The sequence below is a fragment of the Triturus cristatus genome, chromosome 6 (genome assembly GCF_964204655.1).
Source record: "Triturus cristatus chromosome 6, aTriCri1.1, whole genome shotgun sequence".
Taxonomy (NCBI): domain Eukaryota; kingdom Metazoa; phylum Chordata; class Amphibia; order Caudata; family Salamandridae; genus Triturus; species Triturus cristatus.
Window position 1 is genome coordinate 512,461,891 of NC_140589.1, and position 16,640 is coordinate 512,478,530.

At 39.2% G+C, this 16,640-nt stretch overlaps 1 protein-coding gene across 5 annotated transcripts in view; it reads left to right on the top strand.

Annotated features, from left to right (window-relative positions):
• Positions 1-16,640, top strand: part of RIMS1 (regulating synaptic membrane exocytosis 1) — a 1,904,179-nt gene that overhangs the window by 1,090,085 nt on the left and 797,454 nt on the right. For all 5 annotated transcript variants that reach the window (XM_085610935.1, XM_085610937.1, XM_085610936.1 and 2 more), the window contains 2 exons: positions 5,472-5,602; positions 7,562-7,733. In XM_085610935.1, the coding sequence (XP_085467061.1) occupies positions 5,472-5,602; positions 7,562-7,733 (303 nt within the window). The remainder of the gene's footprint in view (positions 1-5,471; positions 5,603-7,561; positions 7,734-16,640) is intronic.

Genomic DNA, 16,640 nt, shown 5'->3' on the forward strand with positions numbered 1-16,640 from the left:
ACAAGGATATAATTGTACATTTTTCTAAATTATTAGAACAACCAGTAGAATTTTGCTGTTTGGGTCGCAGACTCTGGTTAGTAAACACCTACCTTTTAGGAAAACAGGCGTCTGCTGATCCCACTCTTTGACTTGTATTTGTGTATATATGGAATAAGCAGACTATCGAAGGTCAGAATATCGACCTACAGAAATATCGACGCAAGAATATCGAAGTCAAGAATATCGACATCCTATCTACATTATAATAAGTACAAAAATATCGGAAAAAAAATATCGATGTCAAAAATATTGTTGTTAAAAATATCGTTTTTTATTTAAGTTAAAAAATAATGTAAAATAATACATATATTTAAAATAAAAATAGTTAAAAATATTTCAAAATGTTTAAAAATTATAAGTAATATATATATATAATGCAAAAAATAAATTAAACATGCATATAATATATACGTACTGAATATGTTTTAATAATTATTTTAATAACTTATAAATTGTTAAAAATATTAGATAGCATAAGGATAAAAATTACTATTCCAACTCCAAACAGTGGAACAGTAGGGAAAGTGTTGGATAGCGTAGGGGTAAAAATTACTATTCCCACTCCAGTGAGTGCAACAGTACGGAAAGTGTTGGAAAGCGTACGGGTAAAAATTACTATTCCCACTCGAGGGACTGCAACAGTAGGGTAAGTGTTGGATGTGTAAGGGTTAAACTAACTGTTCCCACTCCAGTTAGTGCAACAGTAGGGAAAGTATTGGATAGAAGAGGGGATAACATTACTATTCCAACTCCAAACAGTGCAACAGTAGGGAAAATGTTGGATAGTGTAGGGGTAAAAATTACTATTCCCACCCCAGTGAGTGCAACAGTAGGGAAAGTGTTGGATAGCGTAGGGCTTAAAATTACTATTCCCACTCCAGGGAGTGCAACAGTTAGGAAAGTGTTGGATAGCGTAGGTGTAAAAATTACTATTCACACTCCAGTGAGTGCAACTGTAGGGAAAGGGTTGGATACCCTAGGGGTAAAAATTACTATTCCCACTCCAGTGAGTGCAACAGTAGGAAAAGTGTTGGCAAGCGTAGGGGTAAAAATTACTATTCCCACTCCAGTGAGTGCGACAGTAGGGAAAATGTTGGATAGCGTAGAGGTTAAAATTACTATTCCCACTCCAGTGAGTGCAACAGTAGGGAAAGTGGTGGATAGCTTAGGGGTAAAAATTACTATTCCCACTCCAGTGAGTGCAACAGTAGGGAAAGTGTTGGATAGCGTAGGGGTAAAAATTACTATTCCCACTCCAGTGAGTGCAACAGTAGGGAAAGTGTTGGATAGCATAGGGGTAAAAATTACTATCCCCTCTCCAGTGAGTGCAACAGTAGGGAAGGTGTTGGATAGCGTAGAGGTTAAAATTACTAGTCCAACTCCAGTAAGTGTGTTAGTGTGGAAAATGTAGGATAGTGTATGGGTTAAATTAACATACTTATTAATTACATTTTTGTAAAATAAATAACATTTGAATAATTAATTAACAAAGAAATTAATAATAAAGACCAATACAATTACATTAATATTTACTTAAATAACATTAAATTACTTCCCACCCTATTCCTCCATAAACACACAACCCGCTACACATAAAAAATAACACAATTAATTTAATTATCAATTAATACAAATTAATTACCAATGTAAAATGAACTAACAAAAAATTTATAATCAATACCAATTAAGAAAACGTAATAATTACTTAATTATACCAAATTACTTCCCACCCTATTCCCCTATAAACCCACAACCAGCTACACATAAAAATAACACAATTAATTTAATTATCAATTCAATTAAAAAAAAAACTTATTTCGGTCAATATGACCTCAAAAGTACAGATACAATACACATTGATACCTAAAAAGATACATCAAAGATCAATTACATATAGTTAACAGAAAAAAAAAGAAAAAAGGGAAAAAAAATAAGAAAATCAATTATGAACACTATTGGCACACATGTGAAGTGAATGGATTCCATGCTCAGTTAAAAAATGCCTACAATTCTTATAGATTCACGAAGGGAGGACAAAAAGAAGCGAGGATCACAGAGGGTTATTCAAGGCATGGAACAAGGATTCACCTTTGGAAAGTGCATAATGCAAATAAATAAATAATTTACTTAAAAAGGATTTCTAAAAAAAGATGACCAATATTCTTTACTACAGATGATAGGTCCTAGCACTAAAAGCCCCCTACAATGCAGGCTACTTCTGCACATAATTTTTTCTCTTCTACAATAATTGCTGGAGTAGATTGATAAATTACAATTTCCCTATAACATAATTAATGGGTCAATGAACATGCTCAATATAATCTAATCATATTAAAAACAGGGCCTAATTTTAAGACTGACGAGAAAAACACATCCTGGCTCTATTTTAGGGGTGTTTTTATGAATATCCTACGTGTACACCACATGGAAAATAGGAAACCTGCCACTGAGTAAGCAATCGGGATACTGCAATCATTTTTCAGTATCCTGAAAGCCTCAGAGCAACGTCTAGTACCAAGGTTCCTACAGATTTTGACCAGCCATCGTTTTCTTGCCTTGTAGTAGCCAGGACAGCTAAAAAACACGTGAAGTACTGACTCTTCTGGACAATCGCATGCCGGGCACCTCAAAACATGCAAACCCCCCTAGTTGTATGTAAAACAACGGAGAGGCAGAACCCAATGCCTAAACTGAAGGTAAAGCTTTCTAGCAACTGCAAGCTTGATGTCATCTAGGGCCGGCTCAAGGCTAAACCTATCTTTAATATCTAAAAAGGCTGAGGTTACCTTGCCTACTCGGGGGCAACTATGAAGCTGTGCCATTTTGTACTCTTCGTAATGGGCCTTTAATGATTTCCTGGGAAGTAAGGAGCAGGCAGACTCAGGATCGGCCCAAAGTTCCCCCAGCCCCATACTGACCAGCGTATGCTTTATGTACACGAGCCACGGGAATTTGGCAGCCCCCATTAGGTTCATTACTTCTCTTGTTTCCTCCCTGTATGATAAGAGTTCTGGGGTGACCCACAGGCGACGCCAGTACAATAAGGGTTTAAAATTGGTTACATCAGCAATTGCCATAAGGGCCAGGTCTAATCGGAGCGGAATTAATGGTGTGCTCCGTGGGAGCTTTAACAGCTGTCTCAGGAAGTTGTTCTCTACCTGTGTTAGGTTCCCTGGTCTTGTATAGCCCCAGAGTTCTGCACCGTAGAACGCCCCTCCCCGGGCCTGGGCCTTATATATTTCAATGGCTGGGCTCACTGGTTTCTGGCTAGACTTACAAAAGACCTTCATAATGCCACCCGATGATTGTGATAATTTTAATGATGATTTTTTGATTTGTACCCCCCCTAATCCATAGTTTCTGTGATTGTAATGCCGAGATAGTCAAAAGAGGAAACTCTTTCAAGGGGTTTACCATTTAAGGAGGGGTGTGCTCTTGTACTTTTAGGACTGTTAAACGCCATAAATGTGGTTTTCTGTTGATTGATTTCTAATCCTCTTTCACTACAGAATGCTTCAAATTTATTGAGTACCCTCTGGATCCCCATAGGTGATTTGGATATTAGTAAAGTATCGTCTGCAAACATCATTTCTGGGATTTTCCGGGAGGCTAACTTGGGTGCATCGAGGTCTTTCTCGATTAATAAATAATCTATCAAGCCATTGATGTAAAGATTGAAGAGAGTGGGGGCGAGCACACAGCCCTGGCGAACACCGCGTTTAATCGGGATGGGTGCAGTTAACTTTCCATCCTTGCCAAACCTGATTTGGGCAAAGTTATCCTTGTGCAGCCGCTTAATGAGATGGGTAAGATATGTTGGAATCCCCATCTCATGGAGGACTGTCCAAAGTTTTTCCCTTGGGACCAAATCAAAGGCTGACCTCAAGTCTACAAATATTAAATAGAGGCTGCCACCCTCTAGACACACGGTCTTCCAGTGTAGCAATTGAAGCCTGAGTATTTGGTCCAAAGTGGACAGTTTTTCCCTAAACCCTGCCTGTAAAGGGGATAATATCTCCCGTTCCTCCATCCAGGTTTGTAATCTAAACAGCAATACGCGCGCAAAGTTTTTTTGCGTAATGTCTATCAGGCTAATTGGCCTATAAGTTTTTGGTAAAAGCGGTGAGCCTTTTTTATAGATGGGGATTATTTCCGCTCCAACCCAACTGGGGGGGAAGCTTCATGCCCTGGAGTATGGCATTAAATACTATTGATAATTATCAATTAATCAACATTTAATTACCAATTATTAATAAATTTACAATAAATAATTAACAGTAACAATGAATACAAAATAATAAATTAATGATAATTAATATAATTATAAATTAATCAATTAATAAAAATAATTTTTCAATTAATAATTAACAATAAATTAATAATTAATAACAATGAATTGAAACATATTAATTAGCTAATTATAATTAAATTACTTCCCACCCTATAAACCCACAACCCGATACACATAAAAAATAACATAATTAATGTAATTATGAATCGATCAATTAATAAAAATGAATTACCAATTAATAATTAACGATAAATTAATTAACAATAAATAAAAATGATAATACATTAATCATAATTAATATAATGATACATTAATCAATAAGAAATATTACCAATGCATAATTAATTAACAATACATTAATAATCAATAACAATAAATAAAAACATTTTAATTAATTATAATTAAATTACTTCCCACCCTATTTCCCTATAAACCCACAACCCGCTCTGATACTAAAACACAAAATTTACTTAAAAAAAAAAATACTAATTTCTAAACATTTAATACGTATATTTAAAAATAATAAAAATACATTACAAAAAATGTTAAACATACATATAAAATACATACTAAAATACATAACACTAATATAAATATCGATATTATTAACAACGATATTTTTGCAAATGATATTACTTACTTCGATATAAATTACTTCGATATTACTTACTTCGATATAAAAAAAACGATATTACTTACCTTTAGGTCGATAGTCTGGTCACGGATATTCTTGACATCGATATTCCGTCCCTACGATATTAAAAAATCGATATTAGTGTAGGTCGATATAAAAAAAAATCGATATTTTGACTGCACATCATGCTCCTATCATGCACAACTATAGAACTAAAGACTGTTAAAGAGTGCAATATAATGGGTTAATTGACACTCACCTTGATTTTTTGTAGGCAACCTCTTCAACTCCAATTCTATAATTAAGCTGTACTTCTTCACTATGCTTGTGTATGTCGTACTGAAAACTCGAAAAGACTAAAAAATTAATCAATGAAAATTGGGTGGGATATTGCGTAAAGCTGCAAGTAATAGTGGTTCTACGTTGTCTTCATATACTGTTTTCTATCTTATAGCTAGAGCTATGAAACAGTGTCTGTTTGTGACAAATATGTTTACCTTTCAGGTAAAAATGTGGTATGACAAAGTGGGACATCATCTCATAGTGAACGTGCTACAAGCAACAGACTTGCCTGCCAGAGCCGACGGACGTCCTAGGAATCCCTATGTAAAAATGTACTTTCTTCCAGATCGGAGGTAATATTTCAGTGCGATTTTGGACATTTCTTTTATTTAGATTGTCATGATGTGGTTTATTTTCAAGTATAAAGCTGATTATTGACAGTTAGTTCCTTTCTTAGTGTTTTTGATTGTGGTAGAGAAGAGAACTGAGACGTGGAGCGATGGTATATATTTTATGCAAGATACTCAGTGAGGTATAATGGAGAAGATGTTGTTAGGTCACATAAATCTGGTTCCACTGTCGATGGTTTAAGACCAAATTGCTACCATTATGTATGTTCCTTCTTCGAGCAGCTAACACAGGCATCAGCTTTCTTTGGGTTAATTTAGGCAATAAAACATTTCACTTGCAATTAAGGCCGTCGTTGTGAGTTTCGCATGTGGTGCGGGCATACCAAAGGGCCGAAATCTATGATTCCAGCAGTTAATCCCGCATCCAGTTCCAGTGATTACGAGTTTTTCCTCTGGAATGGGGAATGACTTATTGGCTCAGACCATATACTGGTTCCTTTCCCGTGGAAACATTGCTGATATTTCCCACTTGCTCTGACCAGACAAGGTGTCAGGGAGGGCCGGTGGAGGGTGGGGGTAAAGAGGTGTGTGCTGCAATGTGCCTTTCCAGAGGAAGCATGGTCTGCTCCGCCCATATTACTGTAGGACAGTGGTCTTCAAACTTTTTAATGCTGTGCCCCTCACCCCGAGTGAAAATAAACCCCCCCCCCATTCAAAATGTTTCACAATTGTTCTATTAAACTGGCAATGTTTAAATATGTCTACACTTATTTAAACATTGCAGGTAAGTTCTGTATTTGTTTTACAAGTGCAATCAAATACATGATTATCAAACATACTGTCTGGTCAGGCAGGCCTTACTAAATTGTAAAAGTATCCACAGTGTGATTATTAGAAATGGGAGTGGTGATTTTGAAGATTATTTGGAGCCCCTTCCCTGTTGACACCTTCTACTAGTCCGGATATAAATGACAAATGATGTTAGTGATGGCCGAATAGTGAGCAACTTAGTGCTGCTCATCTTTTTCTGCTGAAAAAAGGCAATTTCACCAGCATAATGCTTCTTTTGGCTAGAATCTGGCACCCTCCTGGGTTCACTTGAGCCCCCCCTAGGGGAGCCCGCCCCCAGTTGGAAGATTCCTGCTGTAGGGATAATTTGGGCCCAGGCTGGGATGCTTCTAACAGCCCCTGCAGTAGTACAGACAGGCCTGCTGTTTTTTGGGCCATTATTAGTGAGTCCAAAGTGTGCAAACTCGTTCTGGGCCAAGTGAGAATTGTGAGATATGGTATTTAAGCCCGATTTATAGCTTCCTACTGAGGGCATAAAAGTCATGCTTAATGTGCACTCTTAAATACTATACATCACATTCAAATATTTTTGAAGAAAAGTGGAGGCGGCACCAGGAATGAAGTCACATATCCAAAGAAGCCATCATATTTCTAGAAAATCCTTTGCCTCTATACTACGGGTATGGTCTTTTATGACCGAAGCGTCAATCGGAACGCTGCACTAAGTAATCATTGCTGAACCTACACGTACACGTTTTGTGTTCTAAATCTTTACCACACTATGCCCTGATGAAGTTCCATCAATTGGAACGAAACGCGTTGGCTGTTGTCCTGTGTGTATCTACCATTATATGAAGATGAATAAAGGATTTTCGAGAAATATGATGGCTTCTTTGGATATGTGATTTCATTCCTGGTGCCGCCTCCACTTTTCTTCAAAAGTTTATTCCTGGGTTTTCCAGTAGGACCTTTCTGCAGCAGGTCTTGGAGACGTTTGGCACGGGACTCTTTGATTTGTGGGACTTTGGTATTGATGTGCTCAACGCCAGTCGGCTGTGGGATCTCTTATTTGTCATCACATTCAAATATATTATCAGAAATTCTGAGACGTGTTACCAGTGTATCGCTACTTTCAGCTCTGACACTTGGACTTCTGTATTCTTTCTTTTTCAGTGATAAAAGCAAACGAAGGACCAAAACAGTGAAGAAAAGCTTAGAACCAAAATGGAACCAAACTTTTCTTTATTCACATGTGCATCGTAGAGATTTTAGGGAAAGAATGCTGGAAATAACAGTATGGGATCAGCCTCGGGTGCAGGAAGAAGAAAGTGAATTTCTTGGAGAGGTACTGTAGCCCCAAAAGTACTTCAATGCTTTTTTGACTGAGTGGAAAATGCTTAATACTTCTGTGTGTAATGTACTGAGTGAGATTTGTCATGTGTCTTTTCCTCAGAACTAAGGAGTTTCTCACCTCTGTCGTGAGAGTGATGCAGCAGCACCCATCGCTTGAGACCCACTTAAAGGCATAAACTCTTTTAATCACCTTTTACTTTTTAAAACTCAACTTGACCTGGGTCATGAGTGCAGATTTGCCCTTCTGAATCCCAATGCATCTTTGTTTTTTACCTCGCAGTACCCAGTGTTGACTGGTACGCATACCAGTATTTTAAACATAGATATCTGAAATTTGACTTTTCTTATGAAATGCTTGTTTTAACTAATTATTTTCAGTGACAGTGAGAAAATATTGTTGTAACGTGAATGTGTAAGGAAATATGCATATACTTTGATCAATATGAGAATATCGGTAGAAATTCTGGTAAAACTGATTGCTTGGAAATGGCAATGAAGAGCAGCATCTTCATGACAGATGTAGTGCTATCTGTGAATAACCACAAAACGTTAGTTACTAACTCCAAGCATAGTGTACTCTGAAGACGCTTCATGTTTTGGTCTGTTTGATGTCACTATCGGAAAATAGACTATGTCATATCTATTTTGTCACAGAACAAATCCCATTTAGTGGACTCGCCTCTATGTTCTCATCAAATTCTGGACACTATGCCCCTACTGACATTCCTGCTTGAAATCCCTCACCTGCCTCTTATCCTTATTTTCATTCTTTGGAGCAGTGCCAGCTAAATTGTGCCTCTTCTTTGTGGAATACACAACTACAGGCGAAAAGACAATTCTCTCAACCCAGGACAACATCAGCAACCAAAGGTGTCACCAGAGCAGGGACCACAGCATCAAACATATCTACTGCCACAACCAGGATCGCAGCAGTAGCAAAAACAAGACGTCACAACAGTAGCAAATACAACTCCCATAACCCTTGGGAACACAGCAGCAACCTCAGCTGCCAACATGTTAGTGACAACAACAATTACGACCAGGACTGCTGGGACGAAATCAGCAACCACTGTTGTAACCACAGCACAGACCACATAAAAACCCATAACTGCTAGCACAGCAGGGACATCCGCAACAACAACAGCTGTAGCAATGTCTACTGCTGTAACCACAGCATGGACAACAGCAGTACCCAATTGTAACTACTAAGAAAAAGATCTTACAAGCGGAATGCTTTAATGTATTACAGCAAATGGTAATTACTCGGTTGCATAAAAGTCCATAATTTATTTTTGCTATGCCACTTCAGTCAATCCCCAACTTCATACTTTTTGTTTTAGTCTATTTCTTATAAAACTCACAAAAAAGTAAAGTGCAGCATTGTTTGTTCGGATCTACCATTACAGGCACAGGGACAGGTGTTGAGATTCTTCTCCAGTGAGAAGCATAGTAAATACTTTCTTCTATTCGCCCTAAAGTTGAATAACAAACAAGGTTTCCAGCGCCCACGTGCACAGATAGTTGGTCGGTGAGATATATAAGCTCAGGCTCAACTAGGCTGCAACAGTGGCCATAAGCTTTTCCACATTTAGGCGCCGATTCCGATGTCAGACGGACTCAGGTCTGTCCGACATAGGTCAGGAGCTGTAACCGACCGACCTGCTGTCGTCGGTTACGGCCCTGCTAGTACGATGCGACTGAACAGGGGTCGATCGCACTCTTATACAACACAATGCAAGCATGCATTCCGAGCGGAATGCATGCCTGCATCGTGGAAAGCAGGGGTGCAGTTCATCCCTGCACCCTGTGGGCAGCACCCCGTGGTGCCTGCCACAGGGTGCAGGGATCCACAGAGGGGCACCATAGGTGCCCCCAGGCCGCCCTACGGCAGCCTCGCACCCATGGGGGCCCTACTGCCTACTGGGTGCCCTCAAATACAGTTTCCGACTGTAGCACAGAAAATGCCCCCCTAGTAGAACATTACCAAAGACAGGGTCATACTGACAAAGAAATGCGTTGGTGGGTTTTAGAGGTAGTTAAACCGTCAAAGAGACAGAACAACGTTGACCATTTACTAACCATGAAAGAGGGTAGACTTATTTGTTTAACTGATGTAGTCAACCGAGGACTAAACTCTGCAACTGAATGGCACACTTTGGCTTGCCTTACTTAGATTTCCACACATTCCAGTTTGACCTTTGCAAACGTCAATATGATAACATCTTTTAACAACTTTAAATGATATTGATTCGGATGCACAGTGATCCTTATTTTCTGTCTTGATCGTATGATCTAGTCACCTTACTCATTTCAAGAAGGTGATGGCTCTATTCTTGAGGAGAATTGTTAGCATTCTTTCTCACATGTATTAGAAATCGTGATTTATTTTATGTGTGTGAAATTGATTAGTTCTATGTAATTTTCAATACGTAGCAGGTTACAATGTGGATTCCTGCTAATATCACTGTATGTAACCATTGTCACATAATGAATAACCATGTGGTCTAAGACATTCAAACTATTGATTTGTACTTTTAGATTTGTATAGGCAGCTATTCATGCTTAAAGAATAAAAGTAATAAGAATATGCATTCAAAACAATAGAACATTCAGTTAAGTAACATGTTCAGTTCCCAAAAACTAGGTTTCTGTATATGTTTGGTTCCCAAAAAACTAGGATAGGAACTTTTGATTAGAATGTTATACTTCATCTTCATTAAATAAATATAACAAATACTCCCTTCAAAGATGGCCGCTACGAATCAGCCTCTCAGTCAGACACGTTCCTTTCAGTCCCCTTTCGCTTTCCAAACATTATAAATGGCCACGGGAGACAAACGTAACGGTTGTTTTACCGCACAGATGTCCGCACGTGAAGCATAATCCCTGACAATAGACCACAGGTATGTTGGAAGTACCTTACAAGTTAGACTTAAGATTTAGTTTTTACCTCTGACAATGCATCTACAACGACTTTGAATCTTCTACATTTTAAATTAATTCGTGGGTGTCTACACAACTGCTTAAACTCCTGACCTTGATGTAATGAAGTAATGCCCACTACTTTAAGACTGGCAAGAGCCCTTTAAGGTATGTTGTCAAGAAATACAACGCTTTTGTACATAACTCGAAAAACTCGAAGTACTTAAGCAAACTACAGATCTAGACGCAAATATTTGAAGTCCACCTCTGACAATGAATTTACATCGACTTTAAATTGACTACATTTTAGATTAATTCGTGGGTGTCTACACAACTGCCTAAACTTCTGACTCTTTGACCGCGATGCAATGAAGTAATGCTTACTGCTTTAAGACTCGCAAGAGCCCTTTAAGGTATGTTGTCAAGAAATACAACGCTTTTGTACATGACTTGAGCACTCTAATAACTTGAAGCACTTAAGCAAACGATAGATCTAGACGCGAACATTTGATGTTTATTTTCAAATGCATATTATGCGACAATAAGAAGAAGTTTGCCACTATTTGGTTAAACTTTATACTTCTTCATTAAAAAAGAAAAATAACACAAATAGTTAACTGTTTTGTGAATAACCTCAATTTTTCTCTTTATTAAGACCAGACACACCAAAATAAGAAAAACTTGCTTTAAGTTAATGATAATAAATCACCATTTTAGAACTCCCTATAGAATGACACAATGGTGTTCCTGTGCTCTTATTTCAGACTAATATTACAACACTTTTGGATTATTGAAGTCATCGTCTCACCAGATTGATCTGGCTGAGGGTCAAGATATAAAGGTATATTTATTTGTTGAGGCTGTAATTGATTGCAACATTAATTTAGTGAACTTTAAAAGGTCATTTTTCCGTAATTTTCGTTTATTTTTGAATATCATATGTGAAAAAAGAGCAAAAAGAAGAAAGATGATATAAGACATCCAATCTTTGATTTGTGATGACAATTAACTTAACCAGAAACAACAGTGTTAAAACATATTAAATATGAGACAATAATTAGAGTAAATGACACGATTTGAGTCTAAAGGTAAATGAACATTAAATATAGACGTAAGCTTCGTCTTATTTTATGAAGGATGAATCTGAAATGTAGTTCTTTTTTTCTTAAAGAATGATTTTGGTTCGATGCAAAATATAGAAGTTGTGCTATATTTTTAGAGCAACATTCAAGAAGATAACATGACAAATGTAAATATGAAGATGATATGTATATATTTTCTGGAGGAAAGTATAATTGATTTGGGTGTATATTGTTCGTTCACTAAGAGAATGTTTTTTGTTTCACTAGGGGTCAACCTTTTAAATAATATTGTCCTGAGGATGGTCTTGTTAAAGAAAATTTAGAGACCGAAACGTCGACTCTCACACTGTTTTCCATCGAATTTTTTTTTAACTTTGGTGAAAAAGTGTTTGACAATTCTGAAAGTGAAGGCATGAATAATTGATTTATTTCCTTCCTTTGTATGAATATTTGTTGCTATTTGAAGTACCCTTTTGTATTTTAAATATAAATTCAATTTTTACGTATACACCAGACTTTATCTTTTTCTTTCTCCTCCTTTTTATTCATTCATTGTACTTATGTTGATATGTGGTGATACATTCGCATTGTCAGTAACTCGTTTCCAGTTACATTGAACCTATTCAAGAATATTAAACGTGTTAAGTAATAATAACTGTAGGAATTGAATCAACCTACTTTTCATTCATTGTTGGAATTACACAAACTAATTGCCAAATAAATCCCTTGAAGGCACCTGCCTACCTGTTTATACTTACCTAGATAGCTTCATCTTACGGTGTGTAATATTGGGTGTCCATCAGCCAGCAGCATCAAACGTAACCCATATGTAGGAAAAAAGGGCTTGTGCTTTGTAAACAATTTGGACCAACAGCAAGGGTGGAAAGCGGGATACACTTGGGGCCACAAGCCATAATATATCATTATGAGAAATTAGTTTGTAGGTCAAGAGCAGCCATAAATTGAACAAATGAGTGAACCATCAGATAATGTGCTTTTGGGGTATGAGCCATCAGCACTGCGCCATCCGCATTTAATCGTGTGGGAAGTAACTTTTTGTACAATGGAAAATGACAATATATATTTTTTTTAAATAGTGTGGGAAGTAAAAGACCATTTACCATCCGGAATTATAGTAGATAAAATGGGCTGAGCTCATTAATATTCAATATAAACAGTAGAGGTGCCAGCACACAACCTTGCCACCCACCTTATTTCATTGTAGATTTCACCATTTGACTTTCATATTCTTGTGCAAATATGCTGTAAAGTGTACAAGTGCTTCATCCATACCAACTTTGGGCGATTTACACAATCAAATGCTAAAGTCAAATCCATATATTCAAGATATAGTGGCATATGCTTGTCTACTATTTACTTGCATAAAATGAAGTTTAAATTCAAGCATTGCTCAATTGTGGCTGAACCCGTACTGGCAGGTGTGTAAAATTGCCTTTTCTTGTGTCCACTCCTTGATCCTAAGCAAACTCAAAGAGATGATGGACGGAGCTGTGAAACTTTTCAGACACTTACCCCCCAGCCACAGATCTGGGTTGAATCCATCATTGTTCCGTCTGAACTGGGGTGGCGAAGTGAACTAAAGAATGATGATGAATGAAAAATTTCCTAGCTATCGTAACAGAAAGTTTCAATTCTATTAAGGACTCGGAGACGAGGATTATACCTTATTTCTTCACTTTATTTCAACAGCAGCCATGTAAAATATCAACAAAAACTACTTTTTCATGGTACAACGGTGAAAAAAACTAGTTCAAACAACCAATGAGAACACCATTGCCAACTAATCAGCATATAGATAGTCCCATATAGTCCTTTCTCCTTGTCTCCTTGTCCTCTTTCGAAGCGCGAAGTCAGCCAAAAGATCCCCATCATGTATCCTGTTTGTTAGCATCAGAACCTGCAACAATAAGGACAGTTGTCACCACAAAAGGTCTTCCACTAATAAGAAACCTGTGGAAAGATACCTATCACAAATTAGTCATATACTGTAAACCAAAATAAAATCCAACAACATGGTTAAATGTAAGAACTACTTACTTCAATACAGGGAGGGTAATCTCCTTGAAGGAATCACTAGGGTGGGATAATCCTCGCCTCCGAGTCCTTAATAGCATTGAAACTTTCCTTTACGATAGCTAGGAAATATTTCATTCTATGTCAGTACTGGAGGCGAGGATTATGCTAGTTTAAAGCTTGTTAGCCACCAAATGTGCCATGTTAAGCACCGGTTTGAAATAAAACCTTTTACAGGTGGAGTCTGAAGCCCCATCTGCCGCGTTTTGGATATCTACCAAACGGGCACCCAAACCGAAAGCTTTAGAAGCCATCACACCTCTGGTCGAGTGTGCTCCAAAAATCCTGAGATCTATCCCCGTTTCTTGCATCACCCATCAAACCCACCGAGCAATAGTGGGAGAAGAGACCACCTTAAAGGGCTTACGGAGAGCAATGAGTTGTTGCCGCTCTCCAGGTGGATGGAATTCCTCCGTCATCTCCTAATACACCTTAAGGCATCGCACTACGCATAGCTTTGGAGCCTCTGGAAACTCAGGATAGGAAATAACTCTTGTGTGGCATTTTGTCCTCCTATGCAAAGTAAAGGTGACACCAGTTGGGGAAAAAAATTCTGCCTGTGATATCCAATGCGTTTACATCAGAGACACGGTGAGAAGAAATGAGACAAGGTAACATAGCCAACTTGGCTGACAACTCCTTCCTGGAAAGAAAACGGTTAGGTTGCCACGAAGGGAAAAGGTTAAGTACCTGGTTGACATCCCAAAGGGATGAATAGTGAGGTTCTGGGGGAAGAGGCAGTCTGATACCGCGAAGTAATTTGCAGACTAAAGGATGTACGCCTACCGCTGCATCTTTAATCAGGACGTGGCCGGCCGAAATAGCCGATCGGAAGGAATTGATAGATCTGTAGGCTAAGCCTCTCTGAGCCAGATGAGCCCAAAAATTAAGGATAGGGACTACATCTGCGTCCAAGGGATTGAGATCCCTTTGCATACACCAACTGGACCATCTAACCCTAGCGGACTTGTACCTCTTGACCGTACTATCCGCCCATGCTCTGGACATGAGGACTTCAGACACCTCCGAAAGTCCTGGGATTTCCCAGCGTTTCCGGTAATCCGCCACTCCATGAGCCACAGTGAATTCTCCTGAAGGATGAGAAACTTGGTCTGGACTCTTGAGGAGAGTCGTAAATTGGAGGAGTAGGACTGGAGAATCCCAGGAAAGTTCCAGAAGAACTGGAAACCAGACTTGAGACCTCTAGAGGGGGGTGACCAGAACCACCTCCACCTTGTGCCTCTTGACTTGTGCTGTCACTATTGTGATCATCACAAAATGGGGAACGCATACCCCTTCTACTGACTCCAATCTTGAAGGAACACATCCGTGGCCAAAGCCAGCGGGTCCGGTCTCCAATTGAAGAAGTGAAGAAGTTGATGATACATTCTCGTCTACGGAAAACGAATCCCACCAAGAATTCAGAGTTGCAAACACTTCCGGGTCCAGCTTCCAGAGGCTGGCATCCCTGAGATTGTGAGATTGGAAGTCTGCCTCCTGGTTATCGCAACCCGGCAAGTAATCCACCGTGACCGAGACCTGATGGTCAAGGCAATACTACCAAAAGGCCACTGCCAGGTCCGACAGAGCCCGTGACCGGGTGCCTCCCAAGTGATTGACGTAACAGACCACAGACATGTTGTCCATATTCAGGAGGACACATCATTGAATCAAATCTTTCGTCCAACAACGCACCGCGAAAGAACCTGCTATAAGTTCTAGGCAATTTATGAGTATGCATTGCTCTTCTGGTGACCATAAGCCTCCCATGGAAACTGCACCACATCTGGCCCCCCAGGCTGTCATGCTGGCATCGGACTCTATACCTAAATCTGGTTCTGAACCGAAGATCGCTCGGCCCTTCCATGCCTCCATGTGACACAACCACCATTGGAGCTCTTCTCGAGACCCCTCGGACAGAGACACCTTGTGAGAGTAAGGACCCCTGCGAAGGTGGGACGCTTTAAGACGTTGAAGAGCCCTGTAATGTAAGGGACCCGGGAAGATTGCCTGGATCGATGAAGAGAGGAGGCCTGCCACTTGAGCTATCTGTCTGAGCGTCACCTGAGGCTTGGACAGAGTACGTCTCAATTCGTGACACATTTTTGCAACCTTTCTGGACGTAAGACGTAAGGTAGAGGAGGTGGAGTCTGTCACGAAACCTAAAAACGTTATCGACTGAGAGGGCGTCGAGAGAGATTTCTTGTCGTTTATCACGAAGCAGAGGCTCTGCAAAAGATTCACTGCCAAGTGAAGATGTGAGAGGAGCCTTTGAGAACAAGAGTCCATAAGGAGCAGATCATCTAGATACACCATCAATCGTATCCCTTGAGTCCTGAGGTGTTCATCACTGGTTTGAGAACCTTGGTAAATCACCACAGGGCCGAGGAGAGACCGAACGGAAGGGATGCAGCCTCGTAAGTCTGACCCTTCCAGGTGAACTGTAGGAATTTTCGGTGAGGACGAAATATTGGAACTTCTAGATAAGCATCTTTGAGGTCCAAACAGACTATCCAATCTAGAGGCCTCAGGACATCTCGGAGAAGGTGGATCCCTTCCATTTTGAAATGGTGATAAACCACCCATTCGTGGAACTCGCTCAGGTTTATTACAGGCCTTTGGCCACCATCGACGTTTTCGACAAGAAAAATATTGCTGATGAAACCAGCTGGATGAAGGTAGGTAGGCTGAATAGCGCTTTTGGAAAGAAGAGAGTTTACCTCTTGATCTACCAGAATGGTATCTTGCTGAGAGAACTGGAGTGGACGAGGACGCACTCTTTAAAACAGGATTCCCCAATA